Source organism: Humulus lupulus, chromosome 6, assembly GCF_963169125.1.
Source record: "Humulus lupulus chromosome 6, drHumLupu1.1, whole genome shotgun sequence".
Classification (NCBI taxonomy): Eukaryota; Viridiplantae; Streptophyta; class Magnoliopsida; order Rosales; family Cannabaceae; genus Humulus; species Humulus lupulus.
Genome location: NC_084798.1, coordinates 34,848,387 through 34,871,699, shown reverse-complemented (window position 1 = coordinate 34,871,699; position 23,313 = coordinate 34,848,387). Strand labels below are relative to the sequence as shown.

The 23,313-nt window shown below is 37.1% G+C and overlaps 1 protein-coding gene across 1 annotated transcript; it reads left to right on the top strand.

Annotated features, from left to right (window-relative positions):
- Positions 1-20,807: 20,807 nt before the first annotated feature.
- Positions 20,808-22,101, top strand: LOC133782041 (cationic peroxidase 2-like). Its single transcript, XM_062221193.1, has 2 exons — positions 20,808-21,222; positions 21,323-22,101. The coding sequence occupies exons 1-2, from the start codon at positions 20,830-20,832 to the stop codon at positions 21,905-21,907; spliced, it is 978 nt and encodes a 325-aa protein (XP_062077177.1). The 5' UTR covers positions 20,808-20,829; the 3' UTR covers positions 21,908-22,101.
- The last annotated feature ends 1,212 nt before the right edge of the window (positions 22,102-23,313 follow it).

Sequence of the window (23,313 nt, the reverse complement as noted above, 5' to 3'; positions counted from 1 at the left end):
TATGACCAAGTTCCGAAACTTAGAAGTTGGTAAAATTGATTAACCAATGTTTTTTCTAAAAAACGCGAGGTGTCAATAAAACTAACACGAACAAAGTTTTAATTAAATATCCTGGGTACGACTGAGTTCCGAAACTTAGAAGTTGGTAAAATTGATTAACTAGTGTTTTTTCTAAAAAAAACGCGAGGTGTCTATAAAACTAACACGAACTAAGTTTTAATTAAATATTCTGGATATGACCAGGTTCCGAAACATAGAAGTTGGTAAAATTGATTAACCAGTGTTTTTAAAAAAATGCGACGTGTCAATAAAACTAACATGAACTAAGTTTTAATTAAATATCCTGGATACGACCAGGTTTCGAAACTTAGAAGTTGGTAAAATTGATTAACCAGTGTTTTTTCTAAAAAACGCGAGGTGTCAATAAAACTAACACGAACTAAGTTTTAATTAAATATCCTTGATACGAACAGGTTCCGAAACTTAAAAGTTGGTAAAATTGATCAACAAGTTTTTTCTATAAAAAAAATGCGAGGTGTCGATAAAACTAACGCGGACTAAGATTTTAATTAAAAACCCTGGATACAACCGGGTCCAAGGCTTGATACTTAACAGGTATGATATAAATCATTTTGTTACGACCAAAATTAAAGTATCTACCTCGACCTAAGGGTCATTTCCTAAAAAAATTTAGATGTACAAGTCATGAAGCATAAGAAGGAAATCAAGGAATAAATAAAAAATAGATACTAAAATTATATAAATTGTCTCGAGGAAAATAATCTCGTACTAAACATTTACAAAAAAAATAACATGTAAAATAAATGAAGGCAAATCAAAACTAAGACCCTCCAGGCCGCTCTGAGGACGTCACCTCCTCGGTCTCCTGCTCGCCAGCGGCAGAGCCATCCCTGATCTCAGACCGTAGCTCTTGTTGAAGCCGAGCCTTGAACTTCTCGAGGTAGTGGCCCCACACTTTGGAGGCCATGAAGGAGAAGTTTCTGTCCTGATTGAAGGCCCAGCAGTGGTACAACATGCTCTCCATGGAGGATGTCGAGGCCTTCTTTTCCTCCTAAATAACAGCCTCGGCCCCCGCGAGCTCGGCCTGAAGGGCAGCCGAGGCAGCCTTTGCAGCCTTCTTGCCCTCTTGAGCCGTGGCTAAGGCAGCCTTTGCCGCCTGCTCGCCTGCTTGGGCCGCCGTCAGGGCAGCCTTGGCACTTTGTTTGCCTTGTTGAGCGGCGGCAAGGGCAGCTTAGGTCGCAGTCAGGGAGGCTTGAGCAGTTTGGAGCTCGGCCTTAAGTTCATCATTCCTGACCCTGGCTTGAGCTATGCTGCGATGTTGAGCCAAGACCGCCTGCAAAAAGCAAGGAAACAATTAGGCACATGCCAGGGTAAAATAAAAAATAATGTTAGGTCAAGGATAGTGCTCACTGTAATGTTCATCCCCAGAGCGGATTCCATAACATTCTCCAGGCTCCTTTCTTAGATCGCCCTCAGGTTCGTGGGCTTGGCCTTATAAAAGTGCTCCACCGCATGGTTCGTTGTCTTGTAGAGGGTCCCCCGAAAAGTGTCTAGAATTTGCTCCAGGTCCTAGGTGTTAATCGGGATGCGTACAGTGGCGGTGGGGACTATCGAATTTGGGAGACTAGCTGGTGCTCCCTTGTCCCGAGCAGAGGCTGAGGGAAATCGAGGAGGAGGTGCAGCCGGACCCCTCTTCTCCTGGGCTGCGGCGGATGGAGCTCCTGAGCCTGGGCCTTTCCCCTTGTCTGGGGATTTGGAAACAGTTGCAGTCGGGGGAGGCACCTTCTTTGAGGTGGGCCGGAGTTTCTTCACGAAGGGACCCGAGCTAGATCTCCCTTCCTGGAACATCGCGCAGATGTCAGGATCCCCTTGTTGTGCCATCTCCTCACTTGAAAAAGAATGGGAAGTATGTTGGTATGTGTACAAATTCATTAGTCTACATAAAGTATGTATGCGTGTATAGGATATTATAAAGAGTCCTACCCTCCGACCTAGAGGAGAATTCTATTGCCACGATCTCCGGCCTCAGAACCATTACGGGAGAGGGCAAACCTAAATCTACAATTTCTTGGATTAGGAAAGTCTCATGCTCAAGTTCTAGCTCAGGGCTGGACTCCTCTACATATTTCCTAAGTCCAGGGGTGAGAATCCCCTGATGCAGGGAGTCCCACGACCTAAGGTTGGTCCCATACTCTTCAAAAAGGGCTGACCTAAAGGATAGAGTATTGTCTATGATTATAGTTCTTCTAGGAGGGCCCATGTTGTATCATACCACTAATTGATCCACACACTGAAGCAAAGTTGTGTTCCAGGCAGGGTCACTAGGGTGGCGATGTACGAGCTGGTTGGGGTTAAACTTAACTAGCCTAAGGTTGGCAGCAGCCCTATCTAGATCCCTAAAATGATATGGGTTACCTTGGCCGGAGGGACCGACTGCTGCCCCCGATACAGCTCGGTCTGCGTCTGAGCTCCGAGCAGCCTTAGGAGCTTGCCTCTTTCGCACGAGTGGCACCTCATCCTCTTGCTCCTCGCCGTCGTCCGCAGCAGTGCCTCCCTTTGGGATGGACACTAGCTCGCGGGCTATCAGGAAATTAGCCCGCGTCCTCCTCAAGGCCAAAGTCTGGCCTTCGAAAATTAATTTACATGTCAATGTCGTGTCATCAGACACGAGCTAGCAGTAGTCCTTCTTGCTGGGTGGAAGCCCTGCCAAGGTATCGTATTGACCCCCAAGGGTCACTGATTTGGTCGTCCTCACAAAAATGGATGCACGAAGATACTCCAGTTAGCATACACGTGAGAAGACTAAGTATGGAGAAAATAATTCTCCGAGCTAAGAAAGGAAAGGAAACTTACGAGGATGGTTGAAGTACCGGTGCTCGCAGTTGTGAAACTTATTCGACATAAAGAACTGATCTTTGAAGTCGTTGAGGTGGCTGGGTAGCTCAATGATTGCGGGTGAGTTCAGGAAGTGGGTCAGATAGTAGAACCCGTTACCTCGTCCCCGTTGGTACGGGCTAGCCTTGAGGCAAAAGAAGTACAAGATATCCGCAGGGGTAGGGACGTCCCACATCTACTTTAGGAAGAGGTACTTCAGCCCCGCCAGCAGTCGGTATGAGTTTGGGGGGAGTTGGAATGGTGCCAACTTCACGTAGTTGAGGAAGTTAGCGAAGTACTGATCGAGGGGGAGGAAGGCCCCGACCTTTAAGTGTTCATCACTCCAGGCCGCGAAATTGTCCTGGAGTGGTGCACAGCTTCTCTCCCCATCGAAGGGAGGTCGGGTGATGAGAACGCCCATCCCAACCTCGATGTTGTGGGATAGCATGATCTTGTTGACCCTTCCTTGGGTCGTTATTTTGGAGACTATCCTCTTGACCTCAAAAAATGCATTAGGTGCGACTGCGACCTCCTTCTCCACCATGGGGCCGAATTCAGGAATGGGGGAATCGGGGACGACCTCCTTTCCCTTGTGGGTTCGCTGGGACGACGAGCCAACTACGTTTTTTTTGGGCGTGCTTTTCTTGGGTGCCATCAGATCGCCTATCGAACAAGAACGACAGAATTTTTAGTGGGCGACGTAGAATTTTTTGTACAGGAAAGAAATAACAAGGGCTAAGGATTCTAACACATGAGCTGAGGCAATCTCAGCCCGTGGCGTGGTGCCACGCACTACCTATGCTACGCGCCTAAGTTTTCCCAGCAGACCCTTGATGATTAAGAATTTGTGTGTCAGGAAATCAGGACAATGCCCTCCTAGGGGACGGTTTAGACCTATGTCACCCTAGAAGCGTGGCCCCTAAGCAGCCTATTTTCAAGCCCTAAAAACCTTTCGTCTTCTACATGCCAAATGGGTATTTTCTAAAAATTACCCAGGAATCACCCAAAATACTATCCAGTTTATGAACATCGCAATCCTAGATATATTTTAGGATATACTCAATAAACCTAAATCGAAATCTATGTAACAAAAACGTTTGGAAACAGCCTAATGCTAATGACGGTGAAGTGTAGATTAGCATGATAAAGAAAGAAGAGAAACACACAAAAACCAGTAAAAGAAAAGTTCCAGTAAAACAGAAAACTTACAATGTATTCTTCGACGAAAGGAATGAGCAACGTAGAAGAAAAGTTCCTGGAGAGATCCTTAGTGACTGGGTTTCCGAAAGTTTTGGTGGCAGATTTCTGGGATTTTATGAGAAAAGGATGAGGGATTTTTGAAGTTCAGAAGAGAGAAAATTAGGAAAAGTTTTGAATGAAAGGTGATGAACACTGAAATTTTCCAGCCTTATTTATACGTAATAGGCCTAAAGAAACGCGGATCATCCAATCAAGCTAATGCGGGATACGAGGGTCATGTTTCGAAAGATTAAACGGTGGTAAAAAGGTGGCCAGGCCTTTTAATGCCATCCTCAAAACCCGAACAGACGCCAATCGCGGCATTCCATGTGTCCAATACTCAAGTAATGAACAAGCATGGATGATCGCAACAAAAGTTTAAAAGTCCCCACTGTGTCAGTCAGAGGACGGCGTCATAAGACACGGGCAGGGACTTGGGGGGGAAATGTACGCCCTGATATTCAGCCCAGGTATTTTATGCAGCTCGAGTACAGCTGGCTATCTAAGAACAGTATTAAAGGACCCACAAGTTGATATTTCCTCTGCAAAGTCAGTGCGACTCCCTAGGTAATAACACGAGCTGAGGAATACGAAGCATTAATGCACAAGTTAGAGATGGATATAAAACACAGCATCCTGGGCACGAGTTGGCGTTATGTTCAGGTCGTGGTACTCTGACAACCTGCCATGTCCAGGAGTCTTTATAAACCTGGATACATTATTTATAAACGTGCGTGGTCAGACATTACATGTCTGTTATCCCTGAATTCTCAGACACGTAACATAAACGTGCATGATCAAACATCACATGTCTGATTATGCCAGACGACCCATGATCAATTTTACCTAATGATTAGACCACACCTTAATATATATTGTAATATTCATCATTTGTGGAAGATAGGTCACATATAGGATGGGTATCCACGTGATGACCTCTGCACCTATCCTGGGATGGCTCTTCTATAAATAAAAAGACCTTGGATAGAAAAGGGGTTGGGTTTTCTCTATGTAATGCAAATACTCTGTCAAAATATAGAGAGATATATAGTAATAATATCGACTCGTGGACTAGGGGGATTTTAGCCTCCGAACCACGTAAAAAGGAATGAGTGTTCTCACTATATCATTCTAAGAATCCTTAAGAGTTATTATTCTTATTACGGTTTATCCTTAAGCACTAGTTTATTTAAGCTAATTACGTAATACACTGTTGGCGAAAAACCGCGTCAACAGTGCTAATAAGCATTTCGTGGCCTATATACAAATAATAGTGCTAATAAGTGGTTCCCTTGCTTTCACAAGCAATAACGATGCTAATAAGCACATTCTTTATCATTCATCCAACAGTCAAGGGCCGGTCCCTATCAGATTATCTTATGCTTCCTAACACCGGCACGTAGATAAGGCATTCATATCATGTTTAAGCATTTAAACATATAAACACATAATAGTTACTGAACCCTGAGTCGAGCTTGCCTTTAGTGGCGAGTGTACATGCCCAGCCAATCTTCAGGAACCCTTAAACCTTGGCAGCTCTAATACCAAGTTGTAACGTCCTCCTAATCCAGGATCGTTACACTGTGTACTTAAGATTGTGTCAGACTTGCTAACCAAGTCATTTGGTTTAAAATGTGTAACTAAGGTTAATGTTAAGGGTTAGGGTTAAAATTTTTGGTTAAATGAACCGTTGACTTTTATATAAAAATTTTCATACAAACATGGGATCCCAAAATATTACAACCAAAATTTTAAAAAGGTGAATATTCATCAAAATTTACATTCGGCTGACCGAAGCGGCAAAAATAGGGATATAACCCTAGTTCCTCTGAGATAACCCCAGCCATGATGGTTGAGCAGCCGCATATGTACACGCCGCCACCGAAGCTCTCCAACTCATGGCTGGTCAAACTTTTCTTTTCCCTTACCTGCACCACAAAGCACTCGTGAGCCAAGGCTCGGCAAGAAAACTCAACATGTGCATAAACATATAACATAAACTTCCAGATAGTTATCTAGCACGTCTAGTAAAAAAAAATAACCTACATAAATAGTCATTCAGTTACAAACAAGTGGTCATTAGACCAATTTGGGGCCGCTGCCCTAAACAATTGACCATAGAGTCAATCCCGGGGCCCTATGCCCAAGCAACGTGACCATAGAGTCACCTGGGGCCTTTGCCCTTAGCGTTGAGTAACTAGCCATAGAGCTAGTCCAGCGTACCTAGTGCTTTAATATTCCGTCGACCATAGGGTCGACCAATGTAATAATACATTGCTGGTTCAAGCCTAAGCCTTTTGTCCAGCGCGCAACGCGCTATTACCGTCCTTGACTAATAAGTGAAACCCTGATCCAGGAATACAAACCTCAATACAGAATTAGATATGGATATGCATATCCCAATAGAATAAGAACGTATGCATGTTAATCACATAACACCATGGAATAACCATTCTTGCGATATTGGTCACACTTATTTAATGGGGCCTCATGCCCTAACCACAGAATTCACACAACAATCATAAAGCACTTAAGCAAATATCAACCAACATGTGAAGCAAAAGCTTAAATATAAATGTCCTCGGGGCCCAAGCCCTAGTCAGATAATTGATAACAGTCAGGCCAAGCCCTAATCACGTATAACACGTATTGGGTGCAATTTTCTTACCTCAGGTCCGATTAAGCGTAAATAAGAACGACCCTCAAGCACAATCCAGGTTCCGAGCCCCTAGCGGTAACCTCCACTGATGATTAATCCCGCAAACTGCAACATAATTAATCCCCCAAGTTTAAGCTTCAATTCTCTGATTTCTAGCCCAAAAATTCCTAAGTTCCTCAATGGTTTGCTTGGGAAAGCTTTGAGAGCACAAAAGTGAAAGAGAAGGAGAGAGAGTAAGTTTAGTGGCAACTTCTAAGTGTTTCTTTTTTGTTTTCTTAAGCTTAAATGAGTTAAGCTAATCCCGAGGCTCGGGTACCAAAAATGTCCCCAAGGGAAAAATGGTCGAATTCCCCAATATCCCCTCTTAAACTCACTAACTTCAAATATATCTCCAATTATTCATTTCCATTACCTAATAACCCCAATTAAATGCCTAATACCTAAAATACCACTCGACTCACTACGAGAAAAAGAGCCTACAGCGACGACATATCATCGCCAAAACGATCTCGTTGTAGGTTCGTATGTGTAGAAATCTATGGCGACGAAAAAACAGATTCGTTGTAGTAGTTTTTACTATAGCGACGACATGTCGGTCGCAGTAGGAAATCCTTATTTTCGGTTGGACTGGGGTATTGCGACAACATGTCGTCGCTGTTGGTGGTTGTAAAATTTGAAAATTTGAATTTAAAAAACTTCTACAGCGATGACATATGGTCGCTGTATGTCCGTCGACCACTCCATCAACAGTGACGACGTGTCCTCGCTGAAGAGTGTGTTGGTTTATATGCCTTCAGCGACGACATGGTGTTGTTGTAGTGTCACGAAATCTCAGATTTTTGTATTCAGCGTTCACCCTACGACGATGACATGTCGTCGCTGTAGGTATACAATTTAAAAAATATATATAATTAATTATATTGATTAAAATTTATTTAATAAAATATTAAATATTAATTAAATAAATAAATAAAACCAACTAATTTATTAATTAAATAATAAAACCAATTTAACAATATTCATAGTCTCCAAAATGTAAGATAACAAAACATAAGTAGTATTGTCTCCAAAATAAAAAAAAACCCAAAATATTAATAATTTAAAAATAGTAATATAACAAAACTAAATGTCATCAAAATAAATTCCAAAGTCATTATCATCGGGCTTTTGTGGTGGTTGTGGTGGCTGTGGTGGTTGTGGCTGTTGTGATTGTTGTGGTTGAAAGCTTGCCATCATGGACTGTATCATGTTCATGTCCTAGTTGACATACTAAAATTGTGGAGGTTGGATGCTCAGATTTGTTGTTTGCAAATATTGTTGCATTTGTTGGAAGTTGTTGTTCTGTGTCATAAAGGCTTGATTGAAGTGTTGAATCATGGACTGGAAAGCCTCAGGTGGTATCGTTGGAGGGCCAACTATGGTGGATAGAAACGGTGATGCCTCTGATTGTGAAGATGATCCGATGGCGCTTGAGGAAAAGGTACTAGTGCCCTTCAACTTCCGTCCAATACCTCGGTTGTGGCCACGACATTGACCAAGTACCTTTGAGACGACTTGTGTCTCATTGACATTGGCACTTCCTGCTTCAGATTCAGATTGAGATTGTGTCTGGAATTCTTGCTGCAAGGCATCCTGCAGTTTAGAAACAAGACAATTAATACATAATATAATTGAATAATATACATATATACAAAACTTAGAAAGTTACTTTCATATGCATCATTAGCATTCGTGTTCACCCATCCACGTGTCGGATGATTGTGCATGTCATGGAACATATCAATAATGGTGGGTGTTATCCCCATTTCCTGCTTTTGGGCCCGGAACGGTGGTCTAGGCCCACTAACTGGGCAATTGGGGTTGGGCCCAGCCCAGAACCATTTGGCAGGAAGTGGCCAACATCGACGACCCAAGTGTGGGTCTAGACCCGGACGGTGTCCAGGAAGGATGATCTGAGATGATCATCCGGGAGACGTGCAGCTATTTGGGGTTACGGTCGGAATGTACGCAAAATGGTCCTGGAGCTTGGTAAACGATCCGGGACCTGTGTGAATGGTCCGGGCCTATGGTAAACGAAGAAGGGCAGAGGTAAACGAACCCGGGTCAAGTCCTCAGGGTTGGCAGGATAAAGCATCCGAGACCCTGATGCTTCCCTATGATGTGTGGAAGTTGTTCCCACTTTTCACCTGCGGAAAAGGCCACCTCGGGATTGCATGCCGCTGGTTCAGACCTGTGCCGCCACTACACTGACTGATCTTGTCCCCTGAATTTTCCTCGTAACTCGGAATGCCTAGATCAAAAGCCCCATTTTGTCGGGTGATAGATAGGCCTTGGGCTGCCCCAGTGGGCTCTAATCATTCTGTCTTTTATATTTTTATCCTTTGTATTAGGCTTCCGATAGAGAAGCCAGGGTTATTTATATCTACGTTGGGCCCGGGTCAGCCCAGCCCAAGCCCAATGCTCCTGTGAACCTATAAATACAGGTGACAGAGCACTGGGAAAATGACCTATTTTTTTGGCTTGTATACGGTTACTCTGCTAAAACATAGAGAGAAACTCCATTGTTAAAGACTTTCCAAGCTCTAATACAACTGTCTCGTGGACTAAGGCTCATTAACACCCCAACCACGTAAAAACCTTGTTTATATCTTCCAAATCCCTCATCATTAATCTTGCTTAATTTTTATTAATATCGTTTCCGAAAATCTCGGTAAACACTGGGTAATTCCTTGGTCTGAAGATTCATCTTTAGAAAACAAAATTTAACAAAATCTCAGTTAAATATTGAAATTATTATTAAGATAACTTAAAATATTTCAAATTATCTATATATTTTTATTTACCTTCTTAAATCGAGCAGAAGCATAAGAAGTCGATCCATGGAGACTTGGATACTTCTGTTTTGCTCTGTTGGCAGCATTTGCCTTTGAGTGTGCCATGAACTGTGGAGTGGTCAAAAGGTCAACCAACTTCTGCGAACTCTCATTCTCAATGTCCTCCGGTGGATTCTTTCTGCCTGTCTCGATATCATCATACCCTCCATGTTCATCGAAGTGTCTTTTCTTGAGACCTTTTCTATCCTTGTGGTGATCCTGAAACTCTCGCTCAATCCCAATCTCTATCAGTCGCCACTCAGGGAGAGCTCGGGGAAGAATGAAAAATTCCTTCAAAAAAAATTGTGAGTTTTTTTAAATTATAAAAAAAAAACATTATATGTGAATAAATAGATAAATTTACCTCAAGTTTTTGCATCAATCCAATCTTGTGCTTATCTGGAACACTCTGCCACGAGTCATAATATAACGAGATATGGTGACCAATAAGGTTGCCAATAAGTCTCATGAACAACGTCCCAAAATCACTAACTTCTTTGTAGGTTCCCTCCTTCAGATCAAATTGTAGAATCAACAGACCTTTATTGTCGTTGACGAGTTGCTGCACATTTTTGGATCGAGACCTGCCTCTTCTTTTTGCAACAACCGCTACATATGTTAATTAAACAATACAATTAAAACGAATAAAATAATAACAATTTTTCATTTATTGATAAAAAGATAGACCAATTATAATATTACCTGTCTCACAGGAAGTAGGAACTCGCGTGGGATCTAGAGGAGGAGGATCCGCTCCATCACTGCCATGAGAACGAGCAATAGTAGCAGGCATATCTTTACAGTTTAAATAATTATTAACTTAAACTCAGTTATAGTTGGAGGTTAATTACATAACTTAAATAATTTCGGTAGTGCAGTTGAAACTATTGAAAAATAAACATTGTTGAGAAAAGTCATATATTGATTGAAAAGTCTTCAAATTAAAACATACACATTAAACATACAAATATGAATATGCATATGAAAATATTATTCCTCATCAATGTCGATTCCTACATCATCATATGTACTTTCTAAATCATCTTCACTAATTTTGTCATCATCATCGTCATTGATGAAATCATCATCCACATCTGGAATAGATCGAGACGTTTCCCCAATTATGTTGGTGTGACCAGGTCGATCAAAATGCATAATCTCCAACTCTCCCAATTCCACAGTGAGTACAAAATTTGATTAAGTGCTATCGTGTACGACATCAACCTCGTTATCATCATCGATACTTGGATGTTCCTAGATATTTTGATGATTGACTTCTTCTACTACCTTCCAATTTTTGTTTCTTGAACGGTCTTCCAAGTAGAAAACTTGTTTTGCTTGAGTGGCGAGAATAAACTAATCATTCTTGTACCATTCAAAATTAATCATGATACTAGTTATGTTATTCTCAGTCACATTTCGACCCTTGCTTGCATCAGTGTTGAACCATTTGCATCGAAACAATACTACCGAGTAACCGTGGGAATAACATAACTCTACAATCTCCTCAAGTTGGCCATAGAAAGTGATACCATTGGTTCTTGGCACTAAAACTCCACTATTTTGAGGGTACATCTTTCGTCACGACTATGGACCAAAAACTTCACACTGTTAACAATGCAAGCCGTGTAGGAGTATGCATTATGATTGGACCCGTTTGCTAAAGCAAATAATTCATCAATACACTCACACTACAACAAAATAGGCATTTAATGGTTACATGGGTGGGGGACATTATAAACATTTAATGTCTCCCCCTAGGGGAGACGTTGTTGCAGGAGCCATCTAAAAGTGGCCCTATGATGACTCCCATGGGGAGACTTTATAGACATTTAACGTCTCCCCATGGGAGACGTTGTAAGTACCTATGACGTCTCCCATGGGGAGACTTTGTAGACATTCAACGTCTCCCCCTGGGAGTCATCATAGGATTTTGTAATTTTTTAAAAAAATAATTAAATAATTATTTTCAATATATTAATTAATAGAATTAAATATATTAATTTTTTTTGAAATAGAATTAAATATATTATTTTTTAAAAATATAATTAAATATATTAATTTAAAAATCTAAATTATATGCAAATTTAAATTGTGAATATTCATTAATAAAACCGAAATGTGTATATAATATGTTTTTGCTAGCTAAATATATACAAATGTAATATTTGTTGTTAAACATACAAAATTAACAAATATTACTCTAGCTAGCTAGATATATAATAAGAAATAAAAAGTAAAAAAAAAAGCCTAATATGTGGGACGATGACTTTGAATTATCGGTAGCATATGGTTCGCCCAGTGTTGTCACATTTCATTAATTTGTGCTGGTGTATATGGCGTAGTGTTTAGCTACAAAAAAATAGAAAGTAAAATATATTAGTTAATTATTATTTAATTATATATACTTTAATAATAAATAAATTGTTAACTTTGTATAAATTTATATACATACCTCTTTCTTCAAGTACGTCCAGGTCGTGGATGTTCAATGTAATTCTTCAACATCCTCATCACATAATATCCAAATGCCACGTTGTCTGGTTGGTGTGGACACTAATATTTAAATAAAAATACTTAATATAAAGAATATTAGTAAAATTCAACTATAGATTTTCAAAATAATTGAAGTTGTAGTTACTTACTTTAGGTTGCACAATTTCTATATTATTTGGAATCTCGGGATGTTTTGGTAGACTGGTCAGAAAAAGGTTGACCCCATTTTTATATTCCACGGATAACATATTCGTTGACATCCATTTTCTATCCATATCATCTCCTATGTCGATGAAAAATTAAAAAAAAAAAAAAACTAAATAAGCATATGAAAAATTGGGTAGCATTTCCCCTATATTAGTAACCTAACCATCTATCAATCTAATCAAATCCAATCGAATAAGCACAACACAATACAAATATAATAATAGAATAATAAAATACACAATTATAGACAAAATCGAGCAGCATTTCCCCTATAATAGTGATATAACCATCTGTGAACAACAAGTCAAAAAATTCAAACAACACACAATAAGTTTCTTCCTTATAGCTCCGCAGCACACAAACAAATTTTCCAGAACCTACTTCACTAAAACACACAGATCTCAACCTTCTGTTATCAGCAAAACACACAATTTTAATATTAGAACCTACTTCACTATGAATGAATATTTAAGATATTTAAACCCCTCTAACAAACGTTTAATAATACTAAAACAAGAAAGAAGATAATGTATGTACCACTTGCAATTAATAGTCATTGCTAGCAAATTTACTTCACTTTGCAAAGAGCGCACTTTGCTATTAAATTCACAACCTACAAAACTAAATTAATTAATAAATAAAATATTACTAAATAAACTTCACTAAATAATTAGATTAACAATAACTTATTATTGAAATTTTAGAAACTTAAAAACCTCAAATGTGTGCTTGAAATTGAAAATTTGAGGCAAAAATCTCTGTTAATACCACAACTTAAAAATTTAAATTAATTAATTGATAAAAGATTACTAAATCAATAAAATAACATAACTATATATAAATAACATACTTAAATTTTAATAAAGATTACACATATATATAATTTTCTAATTAAATAATAATATAAATTAAAAAAAATTATAAACATTATAAACTTGAATAACTATTTTGTATGTAAAATTAAAATTAAATTATTTTTCTTATTTTAGAAAATAATTAAATACATTTTAGCAAAACATATTTACATATATATACTTAACAAACATTAAAAATTAATTAAAAAATGTATAATTTTCTGATTAAATAGTAATAAAAATAGTAAATAATGTGGTATCATCTTAAAATTAAACAATATAGTATCTCAAATATACATAAAAATTATTTTTCATACTTTAAACTAATATTTCTAATAAAACCCACAAATCATATAAAAAAATGCATAAAAATAATTTTTTCTACCCTTCTAACTATAATACATTGTTTAATCTTCAAATCCTACCTCAAATATGCTTTAAATCCACTTTGTTGAGCCAAAAATCACCTAAAACCACAACTCATAAACCCTAAAATCACAATATCAATTCCTTAATAACTAGAGACAATAAGCATGAAAATTATTCTAACTATTATACAACACTTATAAATAATAAAAACTTACCTCAAATGAGATTTTATAGCCTAAAATCGGCCAAAATCGTCAAAAAATGTCCCTAAAATCGCCCAGAAGATCGCCCTCCTCCGCCCCTGGTTCGTGCGCTCGGGGAAGAAGAAGGAAAGGCTGAATATATATATTAGGCCAAAAATTTAACGTCTCCCTTGGGAAGACGTGCCAGACATCTAATGTCTCCCCAGGGGAGAAATTAGATGTCTAGCACGTCTTCCCAGGGGAGACGTCAGATGCTCTTACATGTCTGATATTTTATAAATAAATAATTTTATATTCATATTTTTAAATTAACGTCTCCCACCACTTTTAATGACTTACCTTGGTAGTCATCAACAAGAACTTTTAATGACTTACACCATTAGACTTTAAATATCCCTGAATACTTTTAATGACTTACACCATTGGTGTAAGTCATTATAGAGAGTCATTAAAAGTGAAAATTATTGTAGTGTCAGTTGCTTGTACTTGCCGCAAACGATCCATCTATAGAGTATGCCACAAAAAAAGAAAACACAATGAGATAATATTAATCGATACAAAATTCGTAAGAATTCTATAGTTTCGATAATTTACCTTCAATTTAAACCAGATAGGGAAATCTTTTTGAAGATTTATGTTTGAATTTTCTCGAAGGCATTCACTATATAGCACACGGATTAAGGTAAGATAATAGTTTTTCATGAATTCATATATGTGTTGAGCTACTTACTCCATATATGGTTGGATTTCAGGGCAATTGTTGAGTACAAACCACTCCGCTTCTTTCCGATGAAGATAGTCAAGGTATATGATTTTCTTTTTGCTAATTGGACGACATTGTGATTCCAAAAATGACAACTGTCTTTTAAGAATAACAATATCTGCATTTCTTTCTGGACGATTAAATTTAGTCTGTACGCCCTGAAGATAATGCGAACAAAAAGTCAAAGCTTCATCGACAACATAACCCTCCGCTATAGAACCTTCCCTCCGCTATAGAACCTTCAGGGCGCGCCTTGTTCCTGACATAATTTTTCAACTTCTTCATATATCGCTCAAATAGATACATCCACCTCATGTAAACTAGTCCTCCGATGATAGCTTCTTGCGGTAAATGAAGAATTAAATGAATCATTATGTCAAAAAAGGCTGGAGGAAAAATTAACTCCAACTTGCACAAAATTTGTATCACTTGATCTTCCACATTCTCCATGTCCTAAACAACCAATGTACGAGCACTGATTTGCTTAAAGAAATTGCAAAGCTCAATGATTGTCTTCGAAATAGACTTATCCAAGTAGCCTCGAACTCCTACCGGCAACAAACGTTGCATAAGAATGTGACAATCATGAGATTTCAACCCAACAATGTTGCCATCATTGTCAGTTACTTTCTTAGAGAAATTTGAAGCAAAGCCATCAGGAAGTCTAACTCCTTTTACGAACTAACAAAAAAATCATCTATCATCTGGTGTGAAAGAGTACATAGGATGTGGTTTGATCAACTTTGTACCGTCTTCCTTAAGTTGCAACTCTTCTCGGATACACCAATTCTTCAAGTCTACTCGTGCATTGGTGGTGTCTTTAGATTTCTCATTCATAAAAAAAGTACCGAGTAAACTGTCGCAAATATTTTTCTCTACATGCATCACATCTAAATTATGCTTCAGTTCAAGTTCAGACTAGTACTCAAGTTCAAAGAAAATACTATTTTTACTCCAATTAAGCTCTTTTGGATCTCACTTTCTTTTCACACCCCCGAAACTGGCATGTTTACCTGGCAAACGATTTGGATCATGCGTTAATTATTCAAGTATGTCTTGACTACTGAATTTTCTTGGAAGACGCCATTTTTCATTATTCCCATCAACACAAGTGACTCTTCCTCCACTTATACGTAGAAGATAAGAATCTTCTATGACCAACATAAGTCGTTTTCCCAATTACCCGACATGAAGGAGTGTCTTCGTTGCATGAAGGACATGCCATATATCCTTGGCCACTCCAACCAGACAAACTACTATGAGCTGGAAAATCATTGATAGTCCATAATAGTGCTGCACGCATTCTGAATACACTGTTCGTTGCAGTGTCTCTGGTTTGAACTCCTTCATCCCATAACTCCTTCAATTCGTCTACCACAGGCCTTAAAAAGACATCCATGTCCTTCCTAAGTGATTTCAGACCGGGAATCAATAAGGTCAGCATGAATGACTCTTTCATGCACAACCAAGGAGACAAATTGTACGTGCAGAATATTACCAGCCACATCCTGTAAGATTGACCTATGTTACCAAATGGATTAAAACCATCAGCAACCAAACCCAATCGAATGTTTCTGGGTTCTTTGGAAAAATCAGGATATGTGGAATCAAATTGCTTCCAAGCACCCCCATCAACATGATGGTGCATTGTATGCCTTGAATTATAAAGACGCTTCAGCCTAGGAGTTAAAGGGAAGTACCGTAACACTTTGTGGGCAACTTTTTTCCCCTTTGTGTCCTTGTCAACCCATCGGCTCTCACAACATACAGGACAACTCTGTTTTTGGGAATTCTCCTTCCAGAACAAACAACAGTCATACTTGCAAGCATGGATTGATTGATAACTTAACCCTAACTTCCTCATTTTTTTCTTAGACTCATAGAATGAAGTTAGAATATTATTCTCCTTCAAGAATGCAAATTTCATAAACTTCAAAAGTTCATCAAAAGAACTATTTGTCCAATTATTCATAACCTTCATGTGCATCATCTTCGCCAAGAAGTTCAAGGAAGAAAGCCATGTACAACCAGGGTATAACTCAACTTCAGCCTCTCTATTAAGGTCATCAAATTGATTCTCCGCACTATTGCCACAACCATATGAAATTCCTTCATTTACGCCTTCTTCGTTAGTGTCTTGTTCACCAATAACATCATTGATGATGTCAATCATCTCATCAGTCACCGGAGCCCTGTCATCCACTACTAGAGGCATATCAACTTCACCGTGGTAGGTCCACTTCACGTATCGCTGCAGAAACCCATATCTGTGTACGTGAGCGCCACCACATCCAGTTTCTGATTCAGCATATTGACACACTGAACGCATGCGCATCTGACTTCTCCCGAAGCATTCACATGATTCTTGGCCATTTGTATAAATGCTTGAAGACCATCCCAAAACTCATCAGAGTTACGTCGTCTATTAGTTATCCAACTTTTATCAGTCGTCATAACTGATTTAAGTGGAAAATAAATTATCACAATTATGTGATTGTCATAAAAAACTACATTTATTTGCTAATAATTTTATGAAATCTTATGAATAAATTATTAAATTTTATGAATATATATTATCAAAATTTATGAATATATATTATTGTTAGTTATGAATGTATTATAAAATTTCATTATATAATCAACTATTTAATTATAATTATTATTATTATGTTATATTAAATTCTTAATATAATTTCTTACTTTTTATTTATTTTTAAATAATAAAGTTTTATTATTTTAATTTTAAGGGTATAGTTAACTTAATTACCTATTATTAATTTACCATTAAAGATTATTATTTTAATTTCTACTTATTTTATTAAAAAAATATTAATAAAGTTTTATACTTGTAAAATTATTATTTTAATTTACCCTTTATAATTTTTTAATTAATTTTTATTAATTGCTTTAAAAAAATTTAATTAAAAATTTTAATCACACTACTTTGTAATACTTAGTTTTTCTAAATCTACAAAAACTTCGGCAGCATAACAGTTGTAATCTAGCCTATCTCAAAATTTAAAATCTGCATAAAAACATATAAACTAGTCCCAGAACATACATAAAATTTAATAAAATCATTTGAATTCACAAATAAACAACAAAAACATATTATAAACATATTCATAAATCAACATATTATTTATATAACCTAACTTATATATAATTCAAAACAAAAATTTTATTTAACATAACATATATATAATTGAAAACAAAAAATTATAATAAACATCTAATCATATTAATCTAACCTACCATACAGTTTAAAAATATATTTCACATTCACATTTATATACATATACATATACTTATACATATATTTAACCTATCATACATTTTTTTATTACATAACATTAAATTAAATTTAATTAACATAAAACAAAATTAAAAATCACAAATATAATTAAATTAACAATACAAATTCCTAAAATGAAAAACAAAATTCAACACTATCTAAAATAACCAATTACACAATTAAAAACATAATTTAACCATTAATCAATCACAAAATATTTTTTTTTTTAAATTACCCAAGGCTCGGGCTAGGGGATTATCCAAAGACAAAGGCTCGGGATGATGATCCAATACCTAAATTTGAGAAAGAAAACAAAAAAAATGTCAAAACTCATTTCCACCAAATACATAATATACACACATATATTAAGAAAAAAATACATATTAAGGGATATAATAGCAAGATAATGGGTTTAGACTACCGAAACTTGGGAGAAATTGGACAAAACAGGGTTGAGCAGCGTTGGGCGGCACTGGGAGGCAGAGAAAACCAGAGGACTCTCTGTTTTTTTTTTAAGAAAACAAAGCACAAATGAGGAAGAAAGCCTCTACCTGGGGTTATATCGCTATGACTTATAGCGACGACATGGTAATAGAAAGTCGTCGCTGATATCAAACACACCATTTTTCTCAAACGAAGAGACCCTACAGTGACGGCATGTCGTCGCTCTAGGATAGTGAATAGTACACAAATCCCCTCGTGTGCTACGCGTCTACTCTACAGTGACGACATGTCGTCACTCTAGGCAGTAAAATTTCACTTAAATTTTTTGGCGGTTCACGTTCTCACGTTTTATTTTGGACCCTATTGCGACGACATGTTATCGCTGTAGAGTACAAAATAATCGATCAGTGGATTATATTAGACTCTACAGCGATGACATGTCATCGCTATATAGGGTGTTCAAATAAGCAACCAACTCTGGGTGGTTGAGTTCCCTGAGCATCCTACAGCGACGATAGGTCGTCGCTATAGACAAACATATTTCCCTCTTTTTTCTTACGAATACCCTACAGCGACGACATATCGTCGCCGTATAGTCAGTTCCCGCCTCGTGTTCCCTCCAAATTCTTGATACCCTATAGAGACGACATGTCGTCGCTGTAGAGTATCAAGAATTTTGGAGGGTCATATCGTGTGTTGTTGACGACCCAACAGCGATGACATGTCATCCCTGTAGCTTATTTTTAATAAATTAAGAAAAAATAATTTTTCGTGGATTTCGCCTACATACAACAACGACTTTGGAGTCGTCGCAATAGATGTCGTCGCTGTAGAGTCTTTTTCTTGTAGTGACTCGCCCCCGAGTCGAGTATTGAGCCCAGTTGTGACTTTCTTGCTTACTTGCTCCTTAGGATCGCCTCATGCCGAGTAACTCAAATAAGTGGCCTCACACATATATCACATAAATATACAATTATGCCCGTAACGGGCCAAATTACCAAAATTGTCTTTCTAATAAGAAACGGGCCCACATGCATATTTAATATCTCTAATCATGCTCAACTAGTCATATTATCACATAATGCAGATAATTACAATTAAATATAACACTTAAGCATATAATTCCATATATTGCCACCCTAACCCCCTAATCAAGGTCCTAAGCCTTATTAGGTAATTTTGGGACATTATACATATTCCTCTCCAAATTCCTCCATCTTTTTATGTTTTTTTTTATCAATTTCCAAAAAAACCTTCTCCCATCCACAACAAAATACAATTTTATCTATCATATTCATGTTCTTTGGGAAATATGGAACAATATGAAAAATATTGTTTCAGATGTGCATATGTAAGTGACAATATAACTCTGAACCATAGCTAGAAGAATAGAACACTCATTCTTGCACAACTCCCATGTGTCACTGCCATGTATGTCTTCACATTTTTTGGAATCTCGTCTAAACACAATAATCCACCAAGGAATTTTATTGCTAAAGGAAGACCTTTGCTCTAGGGTTGGTCTGCGAGCTAGGCCTACCATAAGGGCCCATTTTTATTTATTTTTTAAAATTATATACAAATTTTATTAAAAAATTTATCAAAAGGTCCCGTCTTAAATTTTGACTAGAGTCCATAGGACAGGCTCATGTTATATAGTTATAAACTCAAAACATTAAGTTTTTATGACACATTTTCTCCCATTTTTATATATAAGAATGATAAATAATAAAATAATATTTTGTTAGCATGACAAATATGACGCAGTTGTGTGTGTTTAATTGTTAATTCAAGTCTTTTTGCAACAAAAAAAAAAAATGTCATTCAAGTGGACGCGTATAAAAATTTATAAATACAAAGTATGAAAGTATTATAATATACCGATATAAGTATTTTGGAATGAGTACAAGCATCTTTTTTCCAAATAATAACAAGAGTATTTAATGAACTAAACGACAACGGCATATTTGGCTTCACGGGCCTTAGATAACAAGATATGGTTTACACTAGCTACTTGTTCTCCCAAGTTTACAAATGGTCAATAATTACACAAGTATACTAACTATTGAAGATGAAAAATGACACACACATATACGGATGTGTATAATTTGACAATTTTTGATCAAACGCGCTAAAGCAATCAACCAGTTTTGATCAAATCAAACTGTACAAATTACTCGAGGCTCCAGCTATACATAATATTGGCATTTATTGATTATCCTTTCTCTTATATTTTATTTTATAGAGTACTTTCCCTCACAAATCCAATAGAGCCGGCAGTCCTGACTTTCTCTCTCTTTGGCAAACTGGTATTGCTGAGGCTCTGACCTTCAAAGCAACTATATATAATCTGAGATATCCTCAACCCATAATCACAATCCAAACTACAACTTACTTCGACATATATATCTCCAAAACCATCCAATATTAACATCTCTCTCTCTCTCTCTCTCTCTCTCTCTCTCTCTCTACCATATATACGCATATACATACAGTTATATATATATATATATATAGATAGTATACATTTAGATGGAAGGCTATAAACTGGTCATTTTATTTTTCACGTCACTTGGTTTAGTTGGCACATTAGTGAATGGGCAGGGCACCAAGGTTGGGTTCTACTCAAGAACGTGCCCCAAAGCCGAGTCCATTGTTAGATCAACCGTGGAGACTCACTTCAAATCCAATCCTCGCATAGCTCCCGGCATCCTCAGAATGCATTTCCACGACTGCTTCGTCCATGGCTGCGACGGCTCTATCCTTATCGAAGGTGCAGGCACCGAGAAGACTGCCCCACCGAACAGTGGAATACCCGGCTACAATGTCATAGACGACGCTAAGCAACAACTCGAAGCTGCATGCCCTGGTGTGGTTTCTTGTGCAGATATTGTGGCACTTGCTGCACGTGACTCTGTTGTCTTGGTAAGCACTTACATATAGTAACAGTTGTCTTGTTTCTGGGTTTTAAAGGCTTCGAAAACTAATAACATCATTTGATATTTATATGCTGCTTATTTTGCAGACTAAAGGTTTCAGTTGGAAAGTGCCTACTGGGCGTAGAGATGGGCGAGTTTCATTGGCGAGTGATACTAACAACTTGCCTGGCTTTACGGAGTCCATTGACGTGCAAAAGGATAAATTTGCAGCGAAGGGTCTCAACACTCAAGATCTGGTCACACTAGTTGGTGGACACACCATTGGTACCACGGCATGCCAGCTCTTCAGTTACAGACTCTACAACTTCACCACCACAGGAAATGGCGCCGATCCCACCATCGACCCTTCCTTCCTTCCTCAACTCAGAGCTCTCTGCCCGGAGAATGGCGACGGGGCCAAGCGGGTCGATCTGGACACTCGGAGCGCAGCCACTTTCGACGCCACTTTCTTCAGAAACTTGAGAAACGGTCGTGGAGTTCTGGAGTCGGATCAGAAGCTGTGGACCGATCCCTCCACCAAGCCCTTCGTCCAACGATTCTTGGGAGAGAGAGGATTGCGGAGTTTGAACTTCAACGTCGAATTTGGAAAGTCGATGGTGAAGATGAGTAACATTGGTGTCAAAACTGGCACTGACGGTGAAATTCGAAGGCTTTGCACTGCTTTCAATTAATAACTCACGTCATATTCACACATATATATATAGTTCCTCTATATATATGCCGCCGCAATTCCCCGTAGATCAAGTGTATAGTAATGTATTCCTCATTTCTTTCATTTATTTGTTGTCGTTTATAATTCATTCATTTCTATTATGGTGGAACACCATGTGTAGTCATTATTAATAAAGTTAATTATTTGTCATAATATATATGTATTATTTTTTTTATTTTATCATCAAGTATCTACATTTTTTTTCTTTCTAATTAGCACTTGTCAAGTAAATATGACTAAAAGATTTGAAGTTTAAATTTTAGAGTTAAAAAGTTTTGTTTAAAGATTGAACTCTACTTCTATCATTATGTAAAAGAAAAATATATATGAAAATTTCCAAAAACAAGTAGCAACAGAAATATTAGTTTCAAATGTAAAGTTTTGTCCAAAATTGATGCAAAACAATGCAAAAAAATCAATTGTTTTTGTCTAAAATTTGATAAAAACTTTGATGAGTTATAACTTTTTATTTGAGATAATTTTTTTGTTTAGTTTTGGTATTTTTTTTTTTGAGATTAACATGTTTAATAATTTTGATGAACTCATTGATTTTCAAGTTTTGCTGAAATTATCAAATTTTCATCAATATATATCGATTTTGACTCCTAAAATCAAGTTTTGATGAAACTATTGTTTTGCATTAAAATTATGCAGGTTCCAAATTTTAGATCTTGATCATATTTGAAAAGAATGTGAATAAAAGTTATTTCTGACAAGAAAAAGGAATGTGAATAATAAAAAAAAAAAAAACTATGTAGCTAGAAGTGTCCGAAACATATAAATTTGTATTTTAAGTGAATATTTTCTTACTTTAATTTTAAGTTTTTGATTGAATTCTGAAGCATGAAAAACAATAAAAAAAAATGGTGGATGGATGTTCACATAGAGGTGCTGCTAAAAAATGCGGTTAGATCACTTGTTTGTGGAACTCCAGCAGCAGGTCAGGCAAGGATGAGAAAGCAAGAGTTTGGAGAGTGAGGGTGTTTTGAATGTGAAAGCCAATTTCGTATGAAATTTGTTTTAGAGCATATTATTATTCTAATTTCGACAAGGGGTATATTACTAAGCACATATCCTCTAATTTCCCTATATATATATATATGTCTTATTAACGAAAATAATCACTTAAAATTAATTAAGTTAATTTGACTAGGGAAGTTAAGTGCTAAAAATAATTATTACGTGTGCAAACTCCCAGAGTAGATAGCCACTTTACTCTCAAACATTCTCCCAAAGCCTCTTCAGATCTGAATCTTCCCAAAAAAACTCAATTCTGTTTGTCTTCTCTAATCTCATAATTACCTTGATCATCACTAATAATACAATATCAGGTCTGTTTTTCAATTTAATGTTTTCAGTTTTGTT